The 14,130-nt window shown below is 31.5% G+C and overlaps 1 protein-coding gene across 4 annotated transcripts in view; it reads left to right on the top strand.

Annotated features, from left to right (window-relative positions):
• GALNT13 (polypeptide N-acetylgalactosaminyltransferase 13) overlaps positions 1 to 14,130 on the top strand; it is a 448,686-nt gene that overhangs the window by 400,942 nt on the left and 33,614 nt on the right. For 2 of the 4 annotated variants that reach the window (XM_011359276.1, XM_011359287.1), the window contains one exon: positions 10,647 to 10,745. The exons of 1 other annotated variant lie outside the window; for it this stretch is intronic. In XM_011359276.1, coding sequence (XP_011357578.1) covers positions 10,647 to 10,745 — 99 coding nt within the window. The remainder of the gene's footprint in view (positions 1 to 10,646; positions 10,746 to 14,130) is intronic. One more of the 4 variants, XM_023528654.1, reaches the window with a different exon arrangement.

Here is a 14,130-nt window from a genome sequence, read left to right as displayed (position 1 = left end):
CTAAGAATTCTAAGACATTAATTTTGTAAAACAAAAATCCTAAAGAGAAAACGAGTAGAGGGTGGAGCTAGCAGGTGATGGGCTTCAAGAGGGTTGCTGCTTTTTAATATAGTGACCCAAATAATGGCATTAGTTGCAGACATTTAGGTTGTCTAAACAATTGTTTATTTTATGGAATGATTGATGGGCTTTGCTGTGTGGTTTGGATAGAATGTACTAAATACTGGGCCATGTTAAACAGAGATCTTTTCAAAATAATCTGAGAAATAATTGCAATCTTATCACAGTTATTTAGTCATTTCAGTCAAGTGTCATTTTTAATATTGATAATAATATACAAATCATGTCACCATATCTTTTTACATAAAAATTAGTAGGCAACATTATTGTTTTTATTTCTCAACTAGAAAGCATTCTCTTATGATCCTCAATGAAAACATTCTTTTTAATTTCATATATTCTATAATATGAAGTAAAGCTAAGCAATTTTAATATACACCTGTGAGTATATTTCATTTGTTTATGTTAGTTTCTTTATGCTTATTTACTAACTTATCCAAGGATTTCAGGTGGCTTATATTAACTTATAAAATAAAACAGAAAAAAATCAATAAAGAAAAAGAAATCAGTCTATGATAAGCCTAGGTAGAATAAAAGTTAAAGAAGAAGGGAAAATTAGAATGTATAAGTGCTGTATATTGGGAGGATCATAATTATATAGTGAATTTCTCATAAAATCTATAAGTGGTGAATAAATGACACTGTAGGGAAAATATGAGCATTAACAGAAACATTGGAACTATTGAAGTTTTTATTAAAGAGAAACAACCACAATATTAAACAGCTCAGTTAAATTTTGATTATGAAATGCTAAATTAATACCAGTTTACACTTAGTTGATTAATTATTCAATCTAAGAAGTACGAGTACTTGGTGATAAATATTTGCATTTGAAAAGTCATATCCAATGGAAAACTGTGTTTTTTTTTATATATTTATTAAATGTACTAATTGGATGTTAGTAAGAAAATCAGTGTAGTAACAGCTGCATATGCAATTGAATTTGATGGAATTATAATTATAGAGAAAAAACTGATAGCAAATTAAACAGAGTGAAGCAGTGCTAAAACAAAAATAGCACAAATTGATGTGTTTCTCTGAAAAATTCCAGGTGTTGTCAAAGTGGATTATGGAGATGTGTCAGTCAGAAAGACACTAAGAGAAAATCTGAAGTGTAAGCCCTTTTCTTGGTACCTTGAAAACATCTATCCGGACTCCCAGATTCCAAGACGTTATTACTCACTTGGTGAGGTATGAATTATTTATTTTGGTTAAGTTATAAATTTATTTTGCAAATGGAGCAATCTCTAAGGAGCTCAATATTTTTTATGTTATCAATAAAATGTTTCAAAGGTGTTTAAATCTATTTTTAATGATTTCTCATATATTATAAGGACCATAAAGATCTTTGTCTTTGGGATTTGTAAAAGTAAAAAGATTGTTTAAGACTGAATAAATATTATTATTTTTTTTTGTTTCTTTACAAGCAGCTCTGAAACTTTTTGGTCCTGTGGACCTTACACTCTTAAAATTTATTGTGAACCCCAAAGAGCTTTTGCTTATGTGAGGTATAACTATTAATATTTATGGTATTGAAACTAAAACTGAGAACCTTAAAAACTATCTATTAATTGACTAAAAAAAAGTAATAATTTATTACATGTTAATATAATTAAGATTTTTGAAAAATAGGCATATTTTCCAAAGCGAAATCAAATGATAAGAAGATTAACATCATTTATAGTTTTGTAAATTGCTTAATGTCTGGCCTATTAGAAGATAGCTGGATTCTTAATTTCTGTTTCGGTATTCAACCTACTGTGATATACCACAAACCATATAGTCTCTGTAAGACTCCCTGTATATTCATGAGAAGTGAGAGTGAAAATTGCAGGTAATACCTTAGTGTTATTAAAATCACATTGACTCTGAGTACCCACTGAGAACCATTCTTTTCCAAAATATACGTTATCTTTAGAAATACACAGTTGGCTTCATCATAACTATACAAACATATATTCATAATATATATTTAATTCTTCAGAATAAGACTTATTCCTTTATTAATTGAATGTTCCTTGTTGGTAATTTCCACCTTAATTGAAATTAGGTTTGGGAATCAAAACTAATTTATTATTGGTTTTAATTAAAGCATTTCAACAGGAATAATATAATGCATTTGGAAAATAATTATTAATTTTGTTCTTTGGTTGAAATTGCTATTTTTGTAGATCATAATAGAATATCTGAAAATTTATAGAGTTCGAGTTAATCCTTTTTTGGGTTTATTTGCCAAAAAAAAAAAAAATCTGTACTTTCTTCACTCTGTAATTTTAATCCATAAATATAATTTACTTATAATTAACTAGAAAATAAGGCTCAAACTTAATGGAGCCCTAGCTGAATTGTTTTGAAAGCCTGTTTTTCTGTGCCATATCCATGGGTTATTGGTCAAATCTTCACTTTTTGTTAGCCATGTAAATATCTCTCTATAGAATTTTTCAGTGTACATATATTTAACCTTAATCTGAATAGCGTAGTGCAAAGTTTCATGTGCAATAATTACTGAATTTACCATCTTCTGGGTCTGACTTTAGTCATTTCCTAGTTCTATGCTTCAGGGTTTTATTTATTTATTTTGTTTTTATGGTAGGAGTGGGGGAAGGGATTGTTGTTGGCATTGTCTTCAATATGTAATATACCACGCTAACACCAATGTAATAGAGATTTATATTCAAACATAGTATATGAGGGTGCTTTTTAACTGCAAGCACTTTTTGTATGCTCATTATTATGACCTAGTCCTACTGAAGATCCTCAATAAAAAATCCAGTACTCTTATTTCTTTACTGAAAAGTTTGAGCAATTGTGAATCTGACTATATCTTTAGTAAAAGAGAATTTTTTTTTTTTTTTTTTTTGTAGTAGAGAATTTCTTCCATTGTAGTCAATGGACCCAGCTAATGAGTAAACATTGATTGCTTTTTCTAAAAGGAAATATGACCAGGGCCTGTAACAAGACAGATATGAGTAAAGAAGACTTATTGGAAATTATCTGAGGCCACTCAAGTGAGTCCTGAGAAAAACTCAGAGCTCTGAAATGGAACTTAGATGTTTACTTCCATGTTAAAAATCTAATTTTATACTTTCTGGTTCTACATCAAGGAAACTTAATTAATTGATTTCCTGAAAAACTAGAAACAGAGTATACTGTGGGCAAATTTCTTTGTGCTACCTACTGATTTTGAATTAGCTATCTTCCGTAATGGATCAGGTGATCATATTTTAATTTATAGAAAGAATTTGAAAAGCGTTTAAAGAGAGAGATTGTGCCTTTCCGAGTTTTTGAAACGTATCCAGAAAAGGCAGTATATTGTATCGATAAAACCCCAGACCTTGGAGTCAAGTAGAGGAGGGTTTAAATTCCGATGTCACTCACAGTTTACAACGTGAGTGGCACTAGGTATCCTCTCAGGTACCTGTCAGGAGCAAGCAGACAATCATAACAGGGCTCTAGCAATGACTGATGATACAGAGCATCGAGTACTATGCCTGGAAAGAAGTGTAGTTATTGTAATTATTATAGTTACTATTTATTGATTTCTTACTATGTCAAACATTATTCTAGATACTTTATAACACTGTATCATTTAAAAGTCACAACTCATTGACTTTGGGTTTCCTTATTACCTCCCATTTAATATGGAAACTGACATACAGAAAGTTTATGTCATTGATCTATGGGTCATAGACCTAGCTAACTATTGAAGTCAAGATTAAAATACATGAATTTAGTCTAACAGTAAAGTTCACTTTTTCTTACAACTAGGAGAAGAAAATAGATTATATTATTATATTTTATTCATTCAAAATGTTTATATTAAACAAGAGCTTGAGCTGGAACCTGTTTTGTATGCTAAGAGTGCAAAGTCAAATAAGGAAAGACCTTCATTCTTTAGTCATTCTACTGAAAAGGTGGGTAGGGAGATAGCAAGAAAGAATCAAGAAATTTAGTAGAAATGAAAGGTGCCCTATATGAGCTATATAGACATGCTATGAACTCCCATTTTGAAAACTAAACAAAATAAAAAATCTGAGATATATTAAGTTTTTAACTTTCTACAATATTAATGTACTGTAGTTTTCCACTTTAAAGACAGACTTAAAGAGAAGCAATCCAGCAACTGTTTCTATGGAAACAAAAAGACAAATTCACCAAGCACTACTTCCCAATTCAATTTTGCATAGTCATGTATACATAATTTAAGATAGACATGTTGATAATGAGTTTAGGATAAACTCTTAATGGACAACAGTCATTTACTTAAAGCTTTTTCTTTCTGCTTGTCATTAACCATTATGAAAAGAAGGGAAAAAGCTAATTTGCCTTATATACAAAGATACTACTTATCAAATGTCACAGTGGTATCAGTTGTCCAAGCTACTTATCAAGACAACAAAATTATTTCTTTGTAGTGTATTCATATATTCTCCACTCTTAATTTCAAATGAAATTGTTCAGATTTAACAATTTACAAACTTTAAAGTTTTTCAAACCCTTATAGTTAATACTGTAGTACATTGGTAAATATTAACAATTCCCTGTCAATTTCTCTTTTTAACTTTCCTAGCTATATTGGAAGATGGAGGCAAATATGATATTAAGTTTCTCTTTATCATATTTTGTCACCAAAATAGTCATCAGTAGAGTTATTGATGTCAGATGGTTATATCTTAATTTCCTGTTTTCTCATTTTGCTCAGATAATTGAAATATTACTTTACCCAGCCCATGAATTTCATGCAATTTCCAATGGGAAATTAAAAGCTGTGGAATTGCTTTGAACTAAAACCTTTAAGTAGCTTAATGAAGCATGTGCCTTTTAGACTCAGTAAGCAGATCATAATGGAATAAGGAAGTCAAGCTCTTAGCAGCATTAAATTTTCTCTTAACTAGGCCTTCAGTTTACATAGATTTAGCATGCCAGGTTCTGATCTTGTAATATAAAGGCTAATTCAAGGTTCAGTTTGAAAAATGGCATTCTAAAGCAATAATCCCTCACCCCAAATTTTTGGCCTATGACAAGTCAGCATTTTTGGGGAAAAAAATGTATTATGAGCTATGTAGAGCAAGGGTATATCAGAGGGTAAGAGGAGGAAGAGGATTTCTGGAGTCAAGTGACTTAACTCTTGGGGCTTAAAATTTGCAGTTGTGTGTTGCTTTGAAGATATTTAGACATTAGTCTATGCATTTTGTAGTACATACTTGACCTCAACACTTCTTTTACCTCTTGTATCTTTTAACCATAATAATTAAGATGTCAGCACATATTGGTACTGCATCCTTAAATATTGTTAAAGAGCAAATTTAAGTCACTAAAAATAGACATCTAGGAAGCTGCTAGGCTGTAGGGATTAAGTGTATAATCAGTTACTGCCAAATGCAGAAGCTAAAATGCTTAGAGTTTTACCCTCTCAGCTGGTAATCAGGAGATCGATCTATTTATAGATTCACAGTCTTGATCCCTTAATAGGATAACCAGTAAGAAAGCCTCCTTTTAGATGACTTACACAAATGGGGACAATTCTCTCTGCCTGTGATTATATTTCTAAAACTTTTTGTACCCAGTAGTTAATTTTAATCTCAGGGTAGCTGAATACACATATGTACAGGTAGAATACGTACTCTTCATCAGATGTTATCCTTAAAGAATATGGGCTGGTTGACCCACCTGTGAACAAAATGAGTGAGTTTAGTACCTGAAAAATATTTTTACTTCATTTTGCTGATAATCAGATTAGAACTAATTCTCATTGTCATTTGTTTTTGTTATCCACCAAAATAAATAGAATCGTTCATTTTTTTAATGTTATTTTCCTTCTTTGTGAAAGAGATTAAGATATCACATACTCAGAATTTTTAAATTTCATAGTCATTAATCAGAGCATTTTAAACCAAACTCAGCTTGGATTTAAGCATATAGATTTTGTACTCATCTCTCTGATTTATTTGCAATTTGGTAAAGAGAAAATATGCTAAAATGTATATTCACTATGACAATTATAATATAGAAATATTAACATTTAACTCTAGAATTTACTGTGAATGTGTCTCTTTCTTTACAAAGTTAAGAGAAACCAAATGTGATTGACATATGTAAAATAATGAGTCATATAATGTGCAATTGAAGGATAAGCAAGTATTGTTGTAATTAAAGCAAAAAAAGCTAGTTTAAGTTTAAATTTAAACACTTATTTTTAGAATGGATCTTACATATTAGTTTTCAAATGTAAAGGTGTGTGTGATGAGAGGGAGTATATGCCTCTTTTAAGAAGTGGAGTTCCCATTGTTGTTTGCTATTACAATCCAGCAGAGGGAGCCCAAGCTAATGAACAAAACTTTAAGTTTTAAGAACATTACCGAACATGCTGCTGATGAGCAGAAACATTTAGAAAAGGGCTTACTGATTTCAAACATTAAAACACAAGAGGGAAAAATACTCTCAAGTTTATGCCATTAAAAAAATGTTTTCAAACAATAAAATATTATGTGTTAACAGAGAAATCTCAAGGTGGACAATAATTAAAGTTAAAACTATGTTGGCTCTACACCGCATATTCAAAACTATAACACAACATAAAGGGTGAGTTAAAGGAATATTCTAGATCTCAGAATTACCAGTGCATACTATATTTATGTTGATTCAAGTCATAGAACAGACTCTATACGGACCTTCTAATGGATAAATTTCTTCAGTGGTTGGTTGCCTAGATTTTTCTTAATGCCATGAACAAGCAATTGTATTGTTAGGTAATATGGTACCACTGACAAGACCAAGGTCTTTCCTGAAATTTCACTTTGCTTAAACAATAATTTTTGGCAATATATGTTTGTTTGATGTCCCAAGTGTTCTTAGAAAAGTTCTGATTAGAAAATCACACAATATAATCCTAAATCTGATTGTCTTGTATTTCAAAAGATGAGATGCATAGTTTGAACTTTCCTGTGTGTCAATATCTTGTAATTTGCATTGGTTGCTTGTTGAAGATTGTCAGTACACACTAATGACCATTTTTACATTTTGAAGAATATGTAGCAGATTTTCATCGTTCTGTAATAATAAGTAATAATAATTCCCATTGTGTTGGGCTCACTGATTTGTGAGCAATCTGATGTATACCAACCTACTTTCTAGGTGTGCATGAATTTTTTTAAATTCGGATATCATAGGCCTGGTGATATAAACCTTTCAGACATCATCTCTATCCAAATGATGTGTCCCCCCTATTTTTTTTTAATGATGACTATCAATACCCCTGTTCCCTGATACTCTGTGCCCCTTCCTGTTTGTATCTAATGTCATCCTGGCCAAAGCCAGAAATTGTTTACATAACTTCAGCCGAACAGTGTGGCATTCAGCTTGAAGAAAACTTTACTTCTAATCTTCTTAGCTTGGTCTTAGGTCTGATCCTAGCCTGCTTTCATATGGCTTGTTCCATGTGCCTTCACCATTGTCTGGATGACCTGCCGTTACTGTTACCTAGAACTCGACCCTCCCTTGCTCCTTCCAGGCTTCTTTTCTGATGAAAACTTCTGCCTGCCTGGATTCAGGACTGGGCTATTTCCAAACTCATTATAATAACTTCAATTATAACTTTCAATTCCTTATTTGGACAAGTTATTTAATTTCACTGTATCTTAATATTTTCATTTATAAAATAGGGGTAGTAGGTTGGTTATAAATATTAATTTAGCTATTACACATAAATGCTATTTATATACTTATGCACTCATGCAATTTAGCTGTTACAATAATTGCTACTTATTATTGTGGTGGTGGTGGTGGTTGTCTCCCCTGTCTCATTCTGTCAGCTGTCCTAAACCACTGACTTCTGTCTATTCCTATTCTCCCAGATCAGCCAGCCTCACCAGATTTGACTTGAGTTCCTATATTGTATACTTTTTCTATATCCTAAGAGACAAGGGATATTACATGTTCAGAAACTACCAAACTACTTTATAGAAAAGTTAGAACATGTTAAATATATAACAGACTTCTTTTCATGCAGTCCCCAAAATAAGAGTATTCTGGAATTCTGAAAAAAAATAGTGGCAGCAATGACATAGCATTTGAATGTCTTTGAATTCTCCCACGAAAACAGAAAGAGCTATTCAGGATATCCAGGATAGTAATATACAAATTTTTTAAAATAATATTTTTAATTAAAAGAAATTGATGGACAATGTCAACAAAATTAGGTGGCAAGGTATTCTAACAAATCCTAAAATATGAGCTGTGAATTTCATGAATATATGATAATAGTAGTTAAAACTGGGAGAGGTGTTTCATACATTCCAATTTGGAGTTCAGTGAAAAGTTTCCTTTCTAATGTCTTTAGGGTCTGAACACTCGATGACCTATGAATTCTTGAAACTCACTAGCTGAAGCTTCTTCTCAGGAGAAACTTCAAGGAATAAAACCCAAACTGAGGAGGCAGGGACAATGGAGACAAAGGAAATTGAAGGTCCAGATAAAAGTAGACGAGAAGAACAGAGCCAGAAGATCTCAAAATATAGAAAACAATTTTTTTCAGTTCTTCAAAAAAGTACAGGAACTGGAAATTTAGACTTGTAAAATTAGAAATGGTCTCCTGTGTAAACATTTTCTGTCAGGTACAGCTGGAAACATTTGCCCTTAAACATCCCCGCTGAATAATAAAGGAATCAGCATTGCCACAAAAATCTTCTTTGTTTTCCATCAGTACTTAGAGTTTTCAAAATGACTCACAAAACACATAGGTTTTCAGCTCACAAGCATTCCATTGTGTTCTCTTGATATAGGGGTTTCAACACTAATTATACATTCGAATCATCTGGGAAGCTTTAAACTATATCCTAGTCCTTCTCTGGACCATCTGGATCAGAATCTATGAGGGTGAGGCAAATCAGAATATTCTATAAGCTTTCCAAGTGAGTCTGTTGGGCAGCCCAGATGCAAAACACTGAAAAAAATTACTTAACCCTTTTCCCATGGATTACAGTCCTAACCTTACCCCCAAAGTTTGCCATGAAATCTCTCATTTTAATTATTATTTTTATATCACTCAAGTATACCTAAATCAAAGAGAGAGTACGTTTTAGCCCTAAACCCACCAGTATGCGACTTAGACAAGATATTGTTTCTTGAAGCTTGTATCTCTTCCCCCTAATATTCATGGTGTTCTGTCATTTCTCATAGGTTGCTGCTCAGATAAAAGCATCTATAATCCTGCTCTAAATCTCAGCCTACTGAAGCAGGGTTCGACCACTTTGCTTGGCTCTTCCAACCCTTATGAAGTCTGAATTCCAATCCCCACTGTTATCAGTTGCCAACTGGGGCCTTAATGCAAATCACAACATTTTCTCCAATTCCAGAAGCTATTAGTTAGCCATGAGTTTCTTCTCCATACCAAGGAAAAAAAAAAAAGAAAAGAAAAGAAAAATGAATTATATAAGCCTAATTCATATTCTGTAGAAGTTTTTAACCTTATTCATTTGCCAATATGAATAAACATGTACCTAAAGGATAGATAACTAAATAGATATATCCAAGTGATGTATGAATGAACAGTAAAATATGCATGTCCTAGTAAGAGTCAGAAATAAGAACTTTTTGGAAGAGTGGACATGTATAGTAAATGCATAATTGGGGTTGAGACTAAGGAAAAAGTTGAAAACATTCCATCTATTAAAAAGGTTTTTCTCCCTTTTTTTTTGCATTCATCTATCTTTACATGATTTAGTAATTTTAGTGTTTCTAACATTAGTGAATGGCTTTTGAAATTACATTTGGCTTAAATATGTATTAATTTATGTTAATTACAGAACTAATGCAGTGTTTGAGTGTAAACTAAGAATCTTATGTTTGCAGTTGGCAATTTAATCTTGCTCTTGAAGAATTTTTAATGTAAAATCATCACTTAGCCTTGTACTAGGCATTTTTAGATTCAACTGCTTTCCATCAAGTTTGGCATTAGGAATGAAAAAAGATGCATGAGTATGTTTTAGTTACAGAAATAAAGAATGTAATTAATCTTTGTTAATATACAGAGTGGAATATCTAGTAATGAAACAATCTATAAAACATAAACTTGAATATTTAATCAATTTATTTCTGGGTTTTTTTGTTTTGCTTTGTTTTGTTTTGCATATAATACTATGGGAAGTTCAAGAATAGGTTATGGTTATTTGAGTGAAATTTAGAAACTGTCCTAATTTTAAAAGGATTTTAAGAAGAATTCCTAATTTGTAATATGTAGATGTTGCCCTTTTCTCTGATATTATGCTGTAAACAAGAAGTGCTTCTTAATTAGATGCTAATGACAATGTTAGTGCTGTTCAAATTTACTTCGATAGAAGTCTAGAAACTTATACAGATCTAAGACTGGGCATGGAAAAAGAAAAATGAATATTTAAAACAATGTGTTTTTCTTAGAGAAATTTCCTTACAAACATGTATCATTTTGTTATCAATATGCAATTTGATAATATCAAAGATTTTTTGATTTATATTACTATCCAACTTATGTTTTTGTGTGTTTCCTTTAGATAAGAAATGTCGAAACCAATCAATGTTTAGACAACATGGGCCGCAAGGAAAATGAAAAAGTGGGCATATTCAACTGTCATGGTATGGGAGGAAATCAGGTAAGCTATTTTTATCAGCTTCATATTTCGAAGGGAAGAGATATATTGTAAAAACTATCAAGTTAGACTATGGCTAACATGCCAATAACAATAAAGTCTTAGTTTAACAAATTAATTGACATTCAAATCAATAACTCATCAGGCTATTTTATTATCCTATTTCTTAAAAAAAAAAGCACTACAGAATTTAATAAAAAAAAAAATGGCAACACTTTCAGTGAACCACCTATAGTTAATGAGGCTAGCTAAATACTTTATGAGCAAATGAGGACTATGTTTTATCATTACCAACTAAATAATATAAAACAATCCAACACCTATGATGTTTTCCCAGTGGTGATTATTCCGAATGTTCTTTGTAAATGTTTATGTATAGCATGTTTTCTATGAGTTTTTGAGGTTTAATAAGGTTTTAAAGTACATGGATAAGTACATATGTTACATTTTGCTTTGGCTATCTGAAGGTGCCCTTTGGACCAGGTAAAAATGTTGTATTTAAACAAGATTGATGGCTGACTCTAGATCTAGAGAAGCTTTTTTTGTGTGACAGTCCAATTATCAGAGACATATCAGGCTATTACAAGGATTTGTGTACTCTCTTTTAAGTATTGGAAAGTAGCTCTGTACAGTGGGCCGCATGGAGTCTGTTTAGCTGTGAGTCTTCAGGTGAAGCAGCCCTGCTGCCATGGCTGTTTTGAGAGGTAGAATTTGGAATTCATAAAATTTGTTACAAAGCAGAGTTTGAGATAGCTAATCCTCTGTAGACAAGTTGTCTATAAAAGTCGAGGAGAAACGCACCAGTAACTTCGTTATCTAGTGCGTTAGAATGAACTGAGAATGCAAAAGTTATTATATCCAGCACAGTCTTATGGTTATATTTGTGATGCAGCTGAATGTGTCAAGGATCCATAGAGAAAAAGTAATTAGCTTTGTAAGTTTTGGCACCATACTTCAAATAGTACCTGTGTGATTCAATGGAAAATATTAAAAGCAAGTTTCCTTCTTAAATTATTAAATTATTAAAAATTATTAAAATCATATCTAGTGTTCTAAAATTTCAATATAAGCAAGAAAATATTTAATTTGAACTTTCGAAATTACAGCATGAAAAATGACCTTATGAAAGATTATAAAAGTAATATAGGCAGAACAATGACAGAGCATTCAAAAATGGACCAGCTTATTATATTCACAGTGAATGTGAGAGAGCTCTACTACCCAAAACCAATGGAGCCCCAATGAATTCAGCTAAAAATGGCAAACAGCTTGTTGGAGGACTAAATGTGCATGTTTTAATTTTTTTTTCACATAGTAAGAAATCTAAAGGTACTCAGATGTTGACTTTTGTTCATGTCCCCAGTGATTTCATCAAGAAACTAAAAACTTTCTATCTTTCCATTCTTTACTTCTAAAAGTTAACTTTTATCATCAACTGATCACAAGTGAGCTGCTGAAACTCCAGACATCATGTCCACATTCAAGGTGGGAAGAGGGGGGCTAGATAAGAGATGCAATAAATAAGTCTGTCCTTTTATTAGGAAAAACAAGAGATTTACTAGATGTTCAGCATACCTCTGTGTATGTCTCTTTGGCTAGAAATATTTCTAGCCTCAAGCACAAAAGCACTAAACATTGCACCTTACACTCACATGTGCCTGCTCCTCACAGTTTATTTACCATGGATATTGAGTGGACATTTAGAATATGTTTCAATAGCTTATAAAAAAAATTTAAAAAAGTCAATTGATCATCTGCACCATAATGACCTATAAAATTAAAAAAAAGAAGCATTATTATGAAATCACTCTGATTCTAATGCAGATTAAAAGGAGAGAGGAAATACCTCAAATGAATTATCCTTAAGGATTCATTAAGTTGCCATTGATAGTGTTAAAAAGGATAATCTGTCATGTGCCTGGATTTGTCTAAATGACATGAAATACCTCAATCATAAATGTTAAAAATTACGTTGTTCATTTACAAGTTTTCAAATACCTAGAAATAGGCTATTCCATTGTACTGTCAACTTCTTATTGGCAGAGGCTATATCTTACTCCTATCTTCACCCCAGCACTTGTCAGTGAGCTTGGGCTATGATAGGCACCTAATAAACAATAGTCAGGTCAATAGAGTAAGGAATTCATGGTCAGAATAATGAATTTATACCTTAGTACTATGTACACCTTGCCAAGGAAGGCTATTTTCAAACACACCAACCTCAGGGATTCATAAATAAAGTGAAAAAAGAATAAAAAACCTATACCTACATATACTCTGTCTCTACATTAATGACAAGGAAGAAATTAAAACCAATATTTTTTCCATCTACATAAATACTTAGTCATGTCTACAAATATATGTACAAGAATGTTTACTGGAGCTCTTTTTGTTATAACACACTGAGAACAACTAAATATTTACCAAGAGGAGGATATTTAAATAAATCATGGCGTATCCATAGTATAGAATACTGCATAGCCACCAAAATGACTGAGAGAGGTCTATGTGTATTGCTATCAAAAATTGAAAGGAGGGTAGAAAAAAATCCAGAGTACAAATTACTTTGAATGATCTCATTTATGAAGAAGATGTGTGAACATTTTTCTCTGTGTAGTTATCTATGATATCTTTAGTTATATGGATGCTACATAAGCTATTTTATATGCATAGAAATCTATCTGGAATGTAAATTACCTCTGGCGAGAAGATTGAGTTGGAATAGGAAATTTTACTTTTTACCCCACATTTTTTGTATATATCCATTAATATCATAATTAAACAAAAAATGGAAGAAAAGGAACTATTTAGAATAAAAGAATATCATTTTATAACATTGTTCTGACCTGATTGGATAACTTATGGTAAGTTACTTAATATTTTTGAGCTTTAATATTTTATCTATCAAATGGATGAAATATTTTTCCCCAATTTTTTCTTTAAAGATTAGTATAATTTGTAAAGCGACTAACACTAGCCTGGCATATACTAAACAGTGCTTATTCATCTATGACCATTAATTATTTTCTTTACTTATTATTTCCATTTATATTTTTAATCATTTCTCTTTTTGCTTCTATAAGAAAAAACAAAATGTTCTTTTAGTGACTAATGTCAAAGGCAAGGTAAATGAACACTTCCTATATTGTTAAGCTTACTAAAATGAATTGTCTCTCCTGTTGTTTTAACAAATATATATTATGAAAAAATTAACCCATCACATAAAACCCTACTGTGAATTATACTTTTGGTAGAATTCAATATTTCTAGGATGATTAATACTAGGGACGTGTTTAAAATTTTAACTTGCTTTAAAAAAGAACATATTTTAGAATTTTATTCTCAGAGCTACCTTCCCCAGTGTTTTATTGCTATTCTTTTACGTTAC

This window comes from Pteropus vampyrus, unplaced genomic scaffold (genome assembly GCF_000151845.1).
Source record: "Pteropus vampyrus isolate Shadow unplaced genomic scaffold, Pvam_2.0 Scaffold2, whole genome shotgun sequence".
Lineage (NCBI taxonomy): Eukaryota > Metazoa > Chordata > Mammalia > Chiroptera > Pteropodidae > Pteropus > Pteropus vampyrus.
Note: the sequence above shows the minus strand (reverse complement) of the source record. Positions and strands in the feature narration are given on the sequence as shown.